The 17821-nt window shown below is 42.4% G+C and overlaps 2 protein-coding genes across 6 annotated transcripts in view; one reads left to right on the forward strand and one right to left on the reverse strand.

Annotated features, from left to right (window-relative positions):
* The window catches only part of cers1 (ceramide synthase 1), a 29511-nt gene extending 25770 nt beyond the window's left edge, over positions 1–3741 (forward strand). Inside the window, exon 7 of the mRNA XM_075485372.1 lies at positions 447–3741. Within this exon, the coding sequence (XP_075341487.1) occupies positions 447–489 (43 nt within the window). The 3' untranslated portion in view covers positions 490–3741. The remainder of the gene's footprint in view (positions 1–446) is intronic.
* On the reverse strand, positions 3729–17017 carry ncln (nicalin). Of its 5 annotated transcripts, none has more exons than XM_075485368.1 (15): positions 16751–17017; positions 14040–14230; positions 13384–13525; positions 13121–13215; positions 12135–12215; positions 11817–11920; positions 10933–11021; positions 9589–9728; positions 9101–9327; positions 8679–8766; positions 8540–8578; positions 8214–8377; positions 7661–7714; positions 6539–6617; positions 3729–5865 (listed from the first exon to the last, which is right to left on the reverse strand). In XM_075485368.1, the coding sequence occupies exons 1-15, from the start codon at positions 16923–16925 to the stop codon at positions 5803–5805; spliced, it is 1731 nt and encodes a 576-aa protein (XP_075341483.1). In that variant the 5' UTR covers positions 16926–17017; the 3' UTR covers positions 3729–5802. The 5 variants fall into 5 exon arrangements, with proteins under 5 accessions (XP_075341483.1, XP_075341485.1, XP_075341484.1 ...); XM_075485370.1 differs by having other exon boundaries at positions 8214–8374; positions 9149–9327; positions 13384–13528; XM_075485369.1 differs by having other exon boundaries at positions 9149–9327; positions 13384–13528.
* Positions 17018–17821: the final 804 nt, after the last annotated feature.

Below are 17821 nucleotides of genomic sequence, written 5' to 3' on the forward strand. Positions count from 1 at the left end.
ACTCATAAAAATGAAAATGCTAACTGTTTTTATCGGCTGAGATGCCTTTGATCTCTCACGTGCAAATCTATCTTCTGCTGTTGAGGTCCTGTAGCCTCTGAGAACGTCACGGTCTGATAGAGTTAATAGATGTGATGGTTCCAGAGGGTTCAGAGTCTCTTTCTGCCAGTGCTTTGTCCCTTCTTGAAGGCGGGTGTAGATGCAAAATAAGCAAATCTCCCTTTGACTTTGTATAACCTGCAGCACGTACAAGCAGATAGGATCAAAATCAGCCTCAGTCCATATGGAGAGGTGATTATGTGGCAGCTCCTTATCTGCGTAGCCTTGAACATATGTGATATCCTCTTTTGCCAAATGTGTCACGTCTGCCCATCACCCCACCTGGCAGGCTCGTTCCCCTCCCTCCCGCAGTCTTTCTTATCCCTTGTGTGTCTCCTTCTTTGCAGGAAGCACGTGCAGAACGGGGTTACCAAGGAGAAGTATCTATAACAGGCTCTCCGTCGCCACCACCTGGCACGAGGCTACAAGTACACACGACACAACACGCCCTCCTCGGACAGCGCATGTTCAAAACGTGGCCGTGGGGGAAGAGCGCCACAAAAAGAAATGGAAGGGAAATGTAGGGGTGCAGGAAGTTGTTATATTTTTTCATTTGTTTTAGAACATTTCATCACCATCCGACTGGTTTCAGTTTTCTTTTATTAGAACACTGTGTACGTTATCTCAGCTGACTTTTCCGCTTACCGTCGGGAACCAAACATTTTATAGATTTAGTAAAAAAAAAACGTTTAAGTAAGAGTTGGACTTTGGCCGTCGTGATGTCATAATCCATGACTTCAACCTTAACAGCAACACGGCAAGGAAAACTCTAGACCTGTACTGGTTCTGTTAGAGTGACCCGGTGAACAAGCAACAACTAATTATATCGGGCTGATTAGTTGATTTGTTCTTCCCTTCCCCTCCTTAAACCTCCGTCCGTCCTCTCTGGTTTAAGATGAGGTGAAGAGGTTTAAAACAACCTGCAACCATTAGTTCGAACTGATGAGTGCATGAAGGCGTGAAGGCAGCCTTTAAAAAAAAAAGTTTCTTGTACTGCTGATCCACACAAACTTGGCATTCCTGAAAAAGCTACCCCCCCCCCCCCCCCCCCCCCGTCGTTCTCAGTGTGTTGCAAAGCATCTGTTGCTGCACTGACATGAAGGCATACAAGCTGACTGCTGGTTTAATGACGGCAAATAGCTAGAATTGATTGACTGGGTTCCAATGTCACCCTCATGATTTAATTTGTTTAAAGAAGATTCACAGGCGGCGGCTGTTGGCTTCACAGAAAAGTGAAACCTTTACCCAGAGCCTGTGTGAAGATATCGGTTATGATGAAAAACATTATGTATGCACACATTATGGTATTCAGGAGTGCATGACGTCGCAATGATTTTGGAAATATGCTTCGAATTTGTCCGGATAAAAAAAAAAAAAAGATGATAGTAAATTCCTCCAGCTATGTAATCATGTCTTTATCAACGTCTAAAACTCATCCTAAAAGGGATCTTTCTCGATGCATCGCTGGTCACTGAACACATAATGTAAACTTGCAAACCAGAGTGCGGTAGATTTGCCTGCGACATTTAAATGTGAGTCTTTTTAAACAGGTGTGGCTCACCAATGAGCTTCTCACACATGTATACAGGACACACATTCGGAGACAGGAAGAAGTGAGATGGAAAAAAACCAAACCCTAATGACGTTAAACAACAGAGAAAGGGAACCATTGCATTTGATTTTTGTCTCGGAAGCCCGCTGGTTTACTGCATGTGTGTTAAACAACTGTTGCACCCATAGAAAAAAAAGAGGATTGTTCCTATTCCTTCTACCTTCTCGATCAAATTCAAGCTTTTGTTTAGATGAACAGCATGCTTGTGCTGCTTGAGCAGGCCACAGATGTTGTCCTTCCACTGGAGAAAAGCTTCCATTACCCTTTGCTTTTGTTTGTCTTCCAGTATCCCCAAAATAAATGTCTCGGGGAAGTTAGAAACAATGTTTAATTTCACAGGAAATGATCACTATTATTGCTGTAGTTGATTTGCTGTTTTTATTGTTGTTTTATTTTTTTCCTTTAACTGCTGCTCTTTTTTTCCTTTTTTTCTTTCCTGTGAGAGCACCGTCTGTATATCAGATCTGTTGATGTTTTTTCTGCTGGGGTACGAGTCGATGACGGTCTGCCCAGATCACGTTTTCAGGGACCAGAGAGAGCTGTAACATTAATCTCCACGAAGAGCGTCTCCGATCTCCTCCTTTTAATCTGAATGCTTGCTCACGCTCATTGTACCGTAGTCACTGCACATCTGTACTGTAGGAAACCTGGTCTGTTCTTCCTGTTCAACTGTGAGACTATTTCTATTTCATCCATAGTTCTGTTATTAGCTGTTATTTTCATCACGTGACAGTAGTAACATGTGAGCCGGGAGTGGTACCGTGGGCAGCAGACTCTCCAGCTCTCGCCCCTTTGTCGCACTACAACACAATTATTGAGATTGTGAATTCAACTAAACAAAACTTCTCTGTTTACACCATGGTCTCTATCCTTTTAACACCTCAGGGTATATTTGGCTTTTGTGGACATTTCTAAATCGATGAGCTGTTTCATTGCAATATTGGATGAAACAGCTCATCGATTTTTCTTTTCAAATCAATTTATTAACAAACTAAAAACAATAACAGCCTTCGTTTTACAAAATGATAAAAAAAACACGAGCTAGTTCAATAGATAGGACCACCTTCTCAGATAGGATGCAGTGGATATCTGTATGTATGGTATGAAGTTGGTGAAGGGAGCATAAAAGCTGCAGAACTGACAGGCCCACCTGGCTGTGACGTGTTTGGCGTCTTCGTGCATAATCTGTGTGATCAGTGTTTGTAGACTGAGCAGCAAAACTGACAGGGCTAAAATAAAGTAAGTTAGGGTGAGATAGGGTCAAGACGATGCTCCCCGTTTGCATTCATATTAAATCATTTAGGTAGCGGGGGATGAAATGAGCCTTTAGTTGATTTTTCACTGCAGCAGCGACGCTGACATGGTCAGTTATTGCAAAGGCTGCAGAAGATTTATGTTTATAATCAGCTGATCATGTTATACATCAATGTCTAAATCCCGTTTTAGTTACAGATCAGTGAGACTATGAAAAAAGGGATCGTAAAGGCTGCACTGGATGAGAGGTTTTGGGCATAATGGGTGAGTTGCTTTCTAACCCCCCCCCCCCGCCCGCCGCCCGCCGCCACCCAAAGTATCTTCATTAATATTTCAATCGTGCCAAAATGTCCACCAAAACAATGAGGCAAGTGTTTGTGAGAGTCGGCGATGACGTCCAGTGAGGAGCTGGTCGAGTGTGACGAGCAGAAATGCCCCGCTAGTATTTCTTACACTTTGCACTGTAATTTATTGGTATTTATTGTTGATAAGTAGATCAAAATGAAAAAGGGAAAATGTTTAATCTAATGACTGAAGGATCATGAATTGAATCATACTTCTAAATGTTATTTTATTGATCTTTTTTTTGGGCCACTGACAACACTGTCAGCTTCACAAATTACCCCAAGTTTCTCAAACTGAATTTGACCATTTTTCTGAAATGTGACTACTTGGTGAAGATTATTTGCTCTTTTGTAATACAGTTTTAATACCATTAAGCCAATGTTATTGTTTCATCGTTTCTCATGAAATAAAACATCAGTGAACAAGAAAAAGACAAACGTCTCTTCTTCTTTTTTTTTGTTTGTTTGTCGTCGTCTGGAATTTATTTTCAATCACAACCGATATCATTTTCATTGCAAAGATCAAGTGTCATGGATGAGGAGAAACGGGGCTTAAGAGGAGACGAAAGTTCATTTCAGTGCACACAAAAAACAAAACGCTCCAATAACTTAGAACTCGTATCTACCACACAGTTTCTTTCTCTTTCGGCGGTACATAAAATGTCCCGTCACGCTTTCCGTATCGACTGGGATAAGGTCCAGAAGTCATGCAGTATCATGGGAAAGATAGAAAAAAAAAAAAACAGGTCAACAACATTCACATACAACAAGAAAAAGGTCAAGGCAACGCTGTAGTATTAACTTTTACACAAACAAATCTGACCGATATTTTTTTTTTACCTCATTTATCCCAAATTGCTGCCCATTATAAGACGTCCAACGTATAAACACTACGGCGCCGGATTGACAATCAAATCACACTTTTGCTGCTCAGTAAAAAGGTGCCACTCACTGAAGCATGTTTGTACAGATAAAAAAAAAAAAAAAAAAAGAATTAAAGGGGTCAATGTATCAGCAAAGTACTGTTACACACCCGACAAGAACGTGCCCCGATTAGATAAGAAAACGCGGCGGCAGCGTGTGACCTTCAGTGACCCCGGCCTCGGATTAAAAACATCTCACCGCCGCGACTCTTCTTAATCAGCTAAGGAATTTAAAGAGGCCGTCAGCGGTAAAAAACAAGAAGACGGCAGGTCACAGCAACATGAAACAAAAGAATACAGAAAAGGTGACAAAGAAGCAAAAATTACGACACACCTACATTAAGTGGGGAGATTCATACATGATCATTATTAATGGACCAGAGATTATTCAAACACGTCTTCACATTTCATGTTGACAAACTGTCTTTTCTGTAAACGGTACAACAGTTTGAGGAGTCAGTTTCATTGATCTTCTGCCCCCCCCCCCCCCTCTCCCCTCTCTCTCTCTCTCTCTCTCTCACATGCTCAAATGTATTCTCAAAGAGTAAATTGTGTGATGTTGTCCATACGTGAGCTCAGGACCACTCTGTAAGAGATGCAGGGCCGAAACAAGAAGTCACTCTGCTGGGAGGCGCTCATTCTGAGAACAAACGCCAAACTGCTCCTGGTTTGAGCTGCGTGATTGCATTTTAGTGATCGCAGATGTCACCACAAATCAGGAGTGTTTCACAATTTCTCTAACATTATGTATTAAACCAATTAGCTGGATTAGGACTCTACAAAATGAATGAATGATAATAATAAAAAAAAAAAATGGTCCTCTCTGCATGCTTTGGTTTATCCGAGGCTTCAGATGAACCAAAGTATGATCTTCCAGTGCTACGACCTTTATACTTTGAAATATTCTGCGTTTGTGTTCTGAGTGACAGTGTAAGGAGAGGAAATTCTAACAGTCTTTGTTTTCTGCACAAAGAGAGCTGTGGTTTTAGGAGGTCAATAACTCTTTCAACACACATAGGTGCATGTGAGTACTGCATTAAGACAAACAAGGAAAGATGCTAACTTTTTCTGTAACAAACAGGTGAACACATCTCTTAACGACACGCTGGGCGAAACTCTTTGCAGTCAATTTCTCCCTCTAGCTGCCTGATACAACGAGACATCGGTGTGGCTTCTACTGAGAGGACAGATAACCAGTGATCAGTACAGCAGACGCCAAACTCGTTCAATCAGATCTAAAAACTGTAAGCTGTGGACAAACTGAACACCCTTCGCAAGAGCCGAACAATGAAATATGTCCAACGCAAGTGATGAGAGCTCACATGACAACCGAGACATGTGCAGAGAGAAAAATGATTCCTGATTATTCTGGTCCATGAGACCACGTGGACAAAGTTGGCAGCAAGACAGGATCTGACATCATAGTTTGTGCATCTGGATGAAGGAAATGGAAGTGATTTTGCTGGTGTCAAAACCATCACGAGAACAGCAGCTCGGTCCAACTTCTGCATTCTTACTGGCTAGAGTGTCTTGAGGAAAGAGCATGGTAGGAACTGGAAGATAAAAGGCCTTAATGGGCCTTGGCCTTGGGCTGCGTGATTCTACGGACGACACTGTAGAGGACCCCAAAGTTCTGCAGGGAGATAACGAGAGAAGAGACGGCGTTTATCTCACTTTACAAGGCAAGCTGGACAACACACTCACACAAGACCTTTTTCTGAAACACAAGACATGAAAATGTGCGCACCATCTAAAGTAAAAGAAATGACAATTCTCCTCTTACTCTATAAATCTACTCATTGCAACTAAACTGTTAGATTCACTTGGGGGATCCCTTTCCTCAGTGTATTCCGTTTCAACCAATTTTTCAGACCGAATTGAGTATTCCAAGACAGTCTCAGACAGTGGCAGGAAAGCAGTTTTCTTGTCAGATTGCTTCGCAGCAGTTATGGTGTGGTCCTTTTAAGTTCTGGGCTGTCGGTCCGAAAGCACCTTACCCAAACCTGAACACGTTTTCTGATCAGACAAACAAGTCTTCAAAAAGCTGTGGCAAGCTGAAACACTTCAGCTCTTGTCTGCTCATCTTTAAAACTCAACTGTATCATTAATCTGCAATTTTATCTTGTATTTTCCTCCACAACATTAGATGATATGTCATTGTTTATGAGACTAAAAAATATAAATAAATAAAAATCCCTGCATTTTTATCATATACAGTGGAAAGTAACCGTTTGGTCAGAGTGATGCCTCTCATGTTAGCGTGTTTGAACTGAGGCACAGACTGCAGCAATAGTACAGGGACTTACTTGGATAGCTAGATACATCATTCCTAAGTAGGCTGCAATGCAGACAGCCAGCAGCAGGTCAAAAATAGCTGGCTTCACTCTGAGTGGGAGAGAGAGAGCGAGAGAGAGAAAAGAAAAATCACCAGCGAGACAGAGTGGAGGCAACAGTGGAGGTTTACAGAAAAACGAGAAAAACAATCTTTGACATACTACAGAGGGGTGTTCTGACATTAGAGCGTGCTCTTTCCTGCACCAAAGTGTGAATGAAAATGAAGCATGAACTGAGAGAAAAGATTCTCACAACTTTACAATTAGCAGAAAGCTGCAATAAAATCAGTGTGGCCGATTGTCAGCTGTGTTGATTCCTGAGCCGGACGTAAAGCAGTTTACCCATTAACAATGTTGTTCTCTCACGTCATGACATTATTCCTGGTTTAAAAGTTGTTGTTTTTTAAAAACACAATGAAAAGCTCTACTTTGGCTCCGATACAGGCCGACTCACTGATATGGTGACACATCATTAGCCTAAAAACACTGCAAGAACTGAGCCACTGACACAGGTTGGAGCAGCTCTGGTAAGCAAAGCTGCGCTTCAAAGGTACAGAAGTAGAAATGACTTAAGCTGCAATAAACATCTCAATCTTCTGTACCATTTCCACGATTACATGGAAATTCAAGTCAGGCAAATAAACAAGGAGCTTTGTGTTAAACTAAACGAAATGTACAAATAATCGGACAGGAAGCGGAAATTTCGGTGGTTAAAACCATTTTCTCTTGTTTATTTATCTCAGATAAATAAACAATGTATGACTGCAGATAAAATCGTGGCGGAGGAAAATTTGAACAGCACAGTCAGTTAAAATGAACTGCTGATCTCATTTCAAACGAACAAACCCCTTCTGTGTGTCTGTCAATGTGACTGCAGCAGCTCACATTGGTGCCGCGTTCAAAGTGATAAGTTTATGTTTTCCAGGCCCGCCCATGTCAGATTTCTATCTCATAATGTCATTAGAAAAGCACCAAGAAGCCAAATTCACACACGATACATTCAGTTGCCACCTGAAAGGGACCAAAGAGAGGAACAGAGGATAAGTGGCACCGAGGCATCAGTTTAGAGCCATAATGGAACAAATTAAACCACACCTGTAAGCATTCATGGTCTGCTTCAGCTGGTCGTAGAATACAAACTCTGGATCCCTAAAGAGAAGAAGATTAAAAGCTCACTTTGGTGTCATGGTAAGCAAACAGGTCAGAATAACACAGTAGATCTGCCATTTTTGGCTTTTGACTTTTGGACACAAGAACAAATTATAGTGTTAGTCTGACCAAACCCTGAGTCCTAAAGAGCATGTAGACATGTTAGTCCGACCAAAACCAGACTAACACACCTCGATAATGCAGTTGTAGCTTGATTTACATGCTCAACTAGACTCAAATGGGCCTTGAAACATAATGTAAGGCAACAGAATTTCTTGGAAGGCTCGTCTCATTCACATATTTTTCAGTTTCTTTTGTCAGACCCCGAAAGCACATCAGAAACTGTGACTGAAAAGCAGCCCATTAAGACTTTGTGTCATTCCCAGACTGTCGCTCTGCTCTAATAAAATCCTGTATCCATGTTAACTAAGCATCTAAATTTCAAGATTATTATTATTTGATTTAAAAGTCGCCCATTTGGCGTGATCCTTTTCTTCACCTTTTGTCAGCTTTGACATAGTGTCTCTTGACGTCCTTGAGGTAGCGTCCGAGGTGATACTCCAGGGTGGAGACGACGCTGCTGTCTTTGTCCACCAGCTGTGCAGCTCGGGGCTGCGCTGTGAGCCAGTCCACGACTGCCGATAGATGCTCCTCCTGCACCTGCTGACGTGAAACACAAACCGCGTCACAACAGAGACATGCGAGCGCACGGGGGTTTCAACAAACTTGGGAGTGCGGGCTGATTTTTTTTCGTCGTCTATGAGAGTAACTTGGGATTTAAACATCAGACTTCAGTTTGGGGGGCAGAGAAATGTTCAGACGTACCATTTGTTCTGTGAAAATCTGCAGGTCTCCGGGTGCCCCCTTTGAAAAAAGCGTGACAAAAAGGCCCCGTTATATGCTGAAAACAAGGAGAGCGTCTATTGTCCGGTATCATTTTATCATTCCCTCTGTCCGTTTCTACCTTTTCTGTGAGGTTGTAGATGACCCTGGCCAGCGCCTCTGCTACCACCTTGGCGTTTCTGCTGAGCTTCTTCACATCTACATGAGGCCTGTAAGACAGAACCAGAAGTTCGCAGACAGTTACAAAAGAGGAAACGCTCCAGCGAGAAACCGGAAACACTGAGCAGCGAGGAGAAGTGAAACTAAAAGTAGCGTCCGACCGATCCTAAACAGGAAGACTGAAATGGGGGAGATTTGCTCATAGAAAGAGGGGAGACAGAAACAAACAAATAAGGGAGACATGAATGCAGAGGTGAGTACCACCACTGAAGGCTTTGAATGGGACACAGCTGACACAGCATTCTTGTCGAGGCAGAGAGCTAACAGAAGTCTGGAGAGGCGTGAAGATGGCATGATTCAAAGGACTTGCAGTAATGAACCCACCCAGCAGGTGGCTCTCCCACTCCGTGGCGAGAGGAGGGGGACACTGACCGCACGTCCATGATGCTGGAGCGCTGAGCCGAGCGGTGTGAGGGCAGGTGGGACAGGGTGAAGGCCGGCAGTCGGCGGATCCCAAAGCGCTCGTGTTCCCAGGCCAGCATGTCATCAGCCAGGTTGATTTTCTTGTGGACCATGGAAAACTTGACCTCTGGATATTGACTTGCGACCACCTGCGAGACATTGATTACAGCTACGAATTACAGCTTTGTTACCGTGCGGAGCGCTCTGGGTTTAACTGCGAGGGTTATCAGGAATTAACTGTGCGAAGCAGCACAAGTGTGTTTGTTCCAAACTCACATAAAGAGAGTAAGAAAAACTCTACAATGTGACATGGGGTCGTTAACATATGTGATAAAGAGTAAGAGTTCAATTAGACTTTTCCTTTTTTATTCAAATGAGTGCATGACAGAGTTGTGCGTCTGTGCTCGTACCAGCTCCAGCTCTTTGAGCAGGAAAAACTGAGGCGTTCCCTCTTTGGGAGGTTTGGACACGTGAAGGTGCAGAGAGTCGCTGTTTCCCAAAGTGTCCAGACACAACACAAAGGCTACGTTGTCCTGAAGCAAACTGGAGTCTGTTGAGGGAGAGGGAAAAAAAAGATTTGAAAAGCATGGACAGACAGGGTGATGTATTTAAACGTCACAAAATGTGTGGATTTTTCTGCTGGTCTGGATGCAAATAACATTCTCCGATGTACGAACTGCAAGGCCGCCGCTGACAGCTATTCTTTTAATTGGCCGATATAACAATCAATCTCTGATTATTGATGATTATTTTGGTCACCATTACATTTATGATTAGTTCAAATAATTACTGAGTGACATCCAAATCAACATTCATTTACTGAGTAATGATGTCAGTCTGTGGAGGTGGTGGGAAATACACGGTCATAGGTCAGCGGATCTATTAACGAGTGTTTCTGATCTTAAATCCTGGAGGCCCGGGTCACGTCTTGAGACGTGCGCTGCAGCTCCTGGGAGCAACCCTCTGCAATCCGGGGACCGAACGTATGAACATTTTCTTGAGGCGTTCATATTTTTTTTTCCTCCTCGAAACAGCTCGGTAAACAAACTCTTTATCGTGTCGACTCGAGCTGAACTAAAGACGCACAGAAACTGCCGAAGTCAGTTTGGACATTAATGGCAAAATAGTGCCGCCGGGAAAGGAGCGCGCACTGTTCATCACGGGAGACGAAACTGGAGCACTGCTGTGAGATGGAACGTGGCACCGTGTTAGTTTTATGCTTTGTCTTCTTCTTTTCATGATTGTTAAAGGTCATCATTGGAAAATAAATTAAAGGTCAATTAATCGCTGAGCACCATGCATAAACACTCTGCCTGCAAATTGCAAATGTGATCCAAATGAGCAGCTGTTTGCGTTTGCTAATGAGGCTTACTCGACTTAAAGCTTGTTTTAAGTTTGTTTTAACCACAACAGATAATCATAAAACGACGGATCCCAGGTACCGATATCAAATCACTGGTTACGAATAACTGTTTATCATATAATATATAATAATTATATATAATATATAATAATTATATATAATAATTGTTTGGAGGTCAGAGGGCTGTTCGTGCATAGCATTTGTGCTGCTGTGGTGATTTCAAAGAGAGCACTATGTCATTAGGTCTCTGTCTGAAATATTCCCACAGTCTGGAAGATTTGTCGGGGATGGATGTAAACACATCAACAAGATTAGGCAATCGGCGGTATCGAGCTTTAGAGAACTGTGTTAAGGCCTCTTTTTGTTGCGTGCCAGGACTACTGAGCAGCACCTGTGTGGTCCAGGTTGTCCTCCAACCAGCGTTTGGTGCCCTGGTAGTTAAACTTTCCTCCACCAGACACAAAGAACAGCAGGTTGTACCTGAGCAGCAGGAGACACAATTCGCACACGTGAAATTTACAATGTAAAACACAAGATGCAAAATAGATAAACAGTGTCTGTGCAAAACAAGTAACAAGATAGTTTTAAAAATGATGGACATGTTGAGTGAACACTGCCCAGCTGGCAACAACCTCGACAGGAAATGACGGCAGCGTGGTTCTCAATGTGTTTTCTCTTCTCATCAACACACATGCAGCTCACTTAACTTTACAAATGATGTCAAATAAGATGTAAGGCTGAGAAATTATTCCTCCAATTAGCGTTCTTTGATTGTTTTGTAATATTTGTGAAATTCCAAGTTCCCATCAAATGCAGTAATAAATACCAATGATGATGTCGGTGTTAATTATGCGCTCCAATCGGGTTTCATGCATCACCCTGCCGTCTCATGCAGTTTCCTGTATGTGGAAGGCACTCAGTCATTCTCTGACTTTCAGTTGCAGCCAATGGGTGGCAGTGTTTAGGATACATTCAGTCTTATTGGCAGCAGATAGTTTAAAGAGTGTTCAGAGCAGAGCACAAACTAACGAGGTCAACAATCAGTACGACCTCTACTAAATCAGACATCAATGAAACACACACCGCTGACAGGGAGTATGCAGCTCAGAGGTTTAGTGAGGCGCTTGTGTCAACTTGAACACGTGGAAAAAAAAAAAAAAAAGAAATAAATAAAAAGAAATCAGCTCTCAGATCAAATTCCTTTTATGCAGTTAGAGTTGTTTTCATAAGACATGAATGAATGACAACCATGGTGATGTGAGCCTCTTTACTCACGCGGCATGCGTCCTCTTGTAGGTGTAGAGTTTGGAGAAGAGGCGAGCCAGCTCCAACAGCATGGAGACCCCGCTACCGTTAGAGTCTGCTCCATACGACAGCCACTAAACACAGCAACACACGAAGCCCAATTACTTTGCCGGCAAATGTGCTGGAACACCGAAATGAACTTAGCTGAACTGTTACGTTTTGCCTAAACAAGTTATTCCATTGAACTAAATCCTACTCGTGTTTGCAGACTAAAAGATTTCAGATGGATGTGAACGCGTCCTGTGAGGAAGTAATGACAAAGTAAGAAAAGATGAGGAGTTAACGTACTGGAGCAACACCAAAAGAGTCGTAATGAGCAACCACGACTATAGTGGGAAGGTCCTCTCCTCCAACTCCAGACAGACGACCCTGGTAAACAAACCAGAGAGCCATAAGTCTACACACAAATTTAAAATCTATCCATCTAAATATATATATACATATACATGCATACACACACACACACACACGTATTAGGTTTAGCTAATGCCTTCTCTCCATCTGCTAGTCAGGTGAATAAAGCATTGTATTCCCTGCTGGTTTTAAATCTCAGATTAGAAAGTCCTAAAGTATCATTTCAATCCAGCTTTGTGTTCAAGTATTTCTAACTCCAACTGTTTGAACTACCCTCAAACCTAATGAACTGAAGCCGGGAAAATCCTTCAGCGAGCATTTAACTCTCGAGAAACGCAGGAACAAAAAGGAAAAACTGTTTTTTGTTACAGTTACACAAAGAACTAGCTTGACCTTGAGATAATAGAAAATAAAATAAAAAATACGGAGCGTAGTATAAATCCAAGGCCACACCGTGTGTTCTTCTGTATCTAAACGAAAACACACAAATTCTTCCTGTGCACAGCTTCGAAGTACACGTGCTGTTTTTTTTTTCGTTCAGGAATTTAAATCCAACCACATCATCAGGGACAAAGAGCGGAGACGGGGCCGATTTGTGGAGCTCTGCTCTCAGGTCAAGTCTCCATAAAATCCTGTGACAGTAGGTTTTCGGGCTTTTTCAGTGTGTTGTTGGTCATTAAACTTTGGTTGTTAACCCCCATTTTAAAGTCATGCATGGTGGGCAGGTTAAATCGTTAAAACACATTCACTTCATGTGGTTTTACACGGCTTTTCGGCTTTAGGAGGAAAACAGACCTTATATTGCTCACATATACACCACATTTGAAATAAATGACTGATATCTTTTACTGAAATTCAGCCTGTGTGTGTGTGTGTGTGTGAGTGAGTCAGCTGATTCAGATTTCAGTTCAGCGTCTCACCTCTAAACTGGTGATGGCCCAGTCACTGATGGCTTTGCTCTGAGCTCCACTGGTCACCATCTGAAAGCCATTAGCTGTGGCTGTATGCAGCAGCACTGCAGAAAAAACAACAACACATAAATTACACAACCTACAAATCGGGAACGTATGAGCCGACTACCCATCACACGTGCTGTTAGGCTAAAAAGACCCAACATTCAAATCATACGTGTGGCTACAGTTTGTGTTGCAGGAATAAAAAAGACAAAAAAAAAAAAAGATACCTTCGGCTGCCGATAAGGAACCCTGAGAGGATGAAGAGGTCAGGGTTTGAGTGTAGATGGACAGCAGCTCGTCGTCCTCCATCGCAAAGTAGACGGGGACGATGGTTTCGGTCGCCAACATCTCTGGCTCCAACTCCATGAACTGCTGCAGAGGAGAACAGCAGCTTAAATAAGACAAGACGGCTTCGTTTGGCGAGATGCTGATGGACAGCGACTCAAAGGGGAACTCTGACGACACAATAAATCTCCAAATATGGAAATTCACCGCGTAACAAAATGAGTAATTCATCAAAAGCTTCAGTTGCCCACTCATAAAGGGGGCGGCTTTATTAATCAGAACATTTTCAGTGTGCGAGAGATTATTTAGTCGCTGGTAAGGGTTAGAAACGTTGCAAACTCCTGGCTTCGCCACGATTTCCCCCCCCTGAATACTTTAATGTGCTTTTGAGCCATACTAATCTCAGGAAGGCTGAGTGGGAACCCTTCAAAAACAGAGAGATCAGAGGTATGTTGGCGTCAAATAAACGGAGGGCTGGACCACCACTTGAGAGCAGGTTGAATGACAGATTCCCGAAGCAAAGTTTCACGCTGGCACTTTAGATGAAAACTACATGGGGAGCTGACGGAGGAGAAAAGAGGACAGAGCAAGTCATTACCTGAACTATGTCCTGCGGCATAGCAGACATGTTCTTGGGCAGGATGATGACCACGGCCCCCGCTGACTGGCGCAGAGCTTTCTGGTACTTGTCGTAGGAGAAGTCAGCCAGCCGCATGATAACACAGCGACGACTTAGTACCTCTGCCTCCACGGTGCGGGCCTCCGTATTCAAGATGGCATTCCTGGTCCCTGAAGACGCAAAAAAGGGACATGCATCATCATACAGGCAGATGCTGAAGAAAAAGTTCAAAGTTGTTTTAATTCTGTTAGGCAATCACAAGCCGCTGTGCACCTTTATCACCGCTTTGGGACGTTTTCCCATGCTCACGTAATTACAGGTTATGTGACAACATGACAAGAAACCACAGCAGAATATCAAAGAGAGGCAAAATGGTCTCTGGATCCACACGGTTTACACTCTCCTCCTGTGTAAAATGTGTGTCACATAGGCGGAGTTTAAATTATACACCATTTAAATGGTGTATCAGGTGGGGCGCATGCCAGATGCCCAGCTTAAATCCAGCGACACCTCGAGCAAAAGGTTGATACAAACACACGAGGGTTGTTTGAGAGCAAAACAACAGGTACTATTAAATTGATGAGTGAAGCCACCAGGGTGTACATTAACCAGCAAATGAATACAGGCTTTTTTTTTTTTTGCCCTGTGGCATGTTTATCTCGTGAACCAATAATGAGACAGTAAACCTTGAACGCCCTGGCGGATTATAGACGTTTCCTAAATAATGCCGCCGCGAACCCACAAATGGATATTCCTCCATTTAAAAGACAAACTTCTCCCTCCTTCACATCACTTCTTGCCTGATGAGAGGTGCGTTCAGGTGCATCTCCGGTCGCCTGCAGCCGATTTTACGTGCCAACGAGAGACGAAGGCTGCGTAAGAATGTGGACGGCTGCGGTCAAGTTGGACACTATGTTGGATAAGAGTTGCTCGCAACAGCAGCAAAATTTGCAGGAATAACGGTTAGTGCATCATTTTAACAAGAGCACCTCCTTTCGGCATGACATTTTCTCCAGCAACAGCAGCCTAAATGGCAGATAAATCTTTTAAAAAGCTTTAGGTTTGTTTCTAAATCTGGGAAAAATCTCTTTCGAGGTCATCTGAAAACAGATTTTTTTTTGTCTTTAAATGGTGGCGAAGGCATTTTGTACAACTTTGTTTTTCATTCAACACGAAGGCATTCTGCGTACTTACGAAGTCATAAGATCGCATGCCTTTTATCTTACTCAACAAAGCTCTTTGTGCAGCATTGATCAGCACCAATTTGCTTTTCTACACACTTCACATCAAATAAAACAATAAATTCTTGTACTTAAGAATTCCCCTCTAGTGTCGTTCAACTGTAGAGTAGGATTTAAATCTGTTCATGCAGATCAGACAACTGTGTGAGTCAAGGTGCGTTTATGAATTAGTTTTCAACAACAGGAGGAGTGATGATGAAAAATGTGGCGTTTCGTGGGAGGTTTACTGACACGGAAATCCCTCAAGCGTAGAAAATCTATCCCACACCATCTCTCCGAAGGTTTAGAAGGATTGCTGAACCAAAAGCAGGCATTATTTTCCGCTTTATTTTCATCCCGTCACTCCTCATTCCAAAGTCAAGATCACCATAGAAGATAACTGATCCGAGGTTAATAACGCATCGCATGTCATGCCAGAGAAAGCCTTCAGTGAATGCAGGCCAAGGTGGGTCGTCACAGAGGTGGATGTCAGCCGGTGCAGCTCGTGGATATTCAACATGTGCCTCATCTTACCTGTGCCTCCTGTATCCCACATGGTTTTAATGTCATGTGACAAAGTGACGTTTACTGGCACCGACGAACACCGAAGAGGACTTCCAACCAGCATGCATTGTTTCAGGACCATCATGCATCATGTCAAGTCTGTGTTGCACAATGAAGCATAAAGAGTGGACCCTCTATAGCTGAACCAAAGAGCAGCTATTTGGCACGCTGCCATTTTTGACCAATCAGAGGAGAGTGGGCCCTTAGGGAGTAGGTCTTAAAGAGACAGGAGCTACTATTCAGCATTTCCAACAGAAATGTACAAATAGAGCTGCAGCTGTGTTAGGAAGGATATTTTATTCTCATTTTCAAGTCAATCAACCAAGTGGGTTGATGATTGGCGACTTCCAAAATAAGACAGATAAATTGAAAATTAACATTCAATGAGCTCTTTAATATTCCAAGTCTTCCTTCACTTTGGTCGTATTCACAAGTCGCAATCATTTCTCCAGTTAATGAATGGCATCGTGGTAAAAAAAAAATGTGTGAGGAGGAGAAAGGGTCCACAGTTGTATCAGAAAGTGTTCCTCTACAATAACAGCAACAATGCGCCTCTTCATTAAGCTTAGCCAAGTAAGCATCCCCACTCTCAGTAATAAAAGGTCAAATACAAATAAAGGGAACATTCGTAGTTATAACATAACAGCATTATTTTAGGAGTAACGACTCTATTGAGTGCTTAGAACCGAAAACGACCTAACTACCTGCTACCAACTAGCAAAGCTAGGCTACATTAGCAGTTAGCTCTGTTGCCGTCACTGAAACGTTACCTTTACAGTCACTGGGGATGTAAACCATGCGTCGAAGAGCTGGCTGTTGGATACCCAATATATATGTTATTTATAAACAAGTCAATGCCGAGATGATTGCATTATGATCGACACACAGGTGGCACGGCTGACTTACCGTACGGCTGCCCCTGGAGGTCGTACTGCTGCATGCGGTACACCGTGAACTCATGTGCCGCCTCGGCCGGGAGTGGGGACACCAAGATCAGCACCGCAGGGATAAACACAATGAAGGTGAGGGGAAACGAAGATTTGAACATGTTGTCAAACACTTCACTGGCTTCCTCGAACATCGTGGCGACGGAATTCAGCGTTCAACAAATAAACTAAATGAAATGTTCAGCTGTCACCGCTCACAGCAACTGACAGCTAGCAGGAGCGAATTCTGATCAGGCAAATAGCTGGACAACCCGTTCGTCTGTATGATAAAATAAATAGAAAAAAATATACTTGTATTTGTACATTTATAATATAATATTTGTATTTCCCGAAAGAAATTCTTGTAGAATTTAATATTGATTTTATAGCAAATATCTATTTATAATAAATCTAGAATAGAATGACTGAATATTTCAAACTTAACTAAATTGGGTCCATTGGGGACCTTTAAGGACAACTACAAATAAAATCACCTCAGTTAAAGCACTTTATGACGCTAGATGACGCCGTGCACCATAAAAACTAACCGTGACGTAGACCCTGTTGAGAATAAAATTCTTTGGATGATGTTTGGCCTGGGAACCACGTTTAACTGTTTCACCACTTACAACTTTAACTTGATTCAATCTTTTTTAAAGAATAAAACTTACTGCCATAACCTAATACTAATACCTAATACAAATAATACTTTGTTCATTCATTGTCTTGTTTGTTTGGCAAAATGACTGAGCTTACTCGGGTTTTTCCAGAACATAGTTTGAAAATGAATTAATTACTCTCACAATATCTGCAATAAAATGTGAGCAAAATTAAATCTATAACACAATGTTACTTTGTGTGTGAAAATATATTGGATCTGATTCGAACTGAGGGACATATGTGACCACATAATCCTTTACCACACGAACGTAAGTAAAAATGTAAAGCAATTATTATCCCTGACGACTATCTCCACCCTTGATTCCCAATTATTGATACAGTGGTCAAAATTTCTGTTAGAGAGGAGTTAAATAAATAAGAGATGAACTGC

The sequence above is a fragment of the Odontesthes bonariensis genome, chromosome 15, assembly GCF_027942865.1.
Source record: "Odontesthes bonariensis isolate fOdoBon6 chromosome 15, fOdoBon6.hap1, whole genome shotgun sequence".
NCBI classification, from domain to species: Eukaryota; Metazoa; Chordata; class Actinopteri; order Atheriniformes; family Atherinopsidae; genus Odontesthes; species Odontesthes bonariensis.

Bases quoted from the DNA above. Each gene is read 5' to 3' on its own strand.
- ncln (XM_075485366.1), bottom strand. From the start codon at position 16,925: ATGTTCGAGGAAGCCAGTGAAGTGTTTGACAACATGTTCAAATCTTCG. The intron at 12,216-13,120 runs GTGAGACGCTGA...TTTGTTTACCAG, and splicing joins GGGCCATCACCAGTTTAGAG to GGTCGTCTGTCTGGAGTTGG. The intron at 11,022-11,816 runs GTGAGTAAAGAG...CCTGCTGCTCAG, and splicing joins TACAAGAGGACGCATGCCGC to GTACAACCTGCTGTTCTTTG.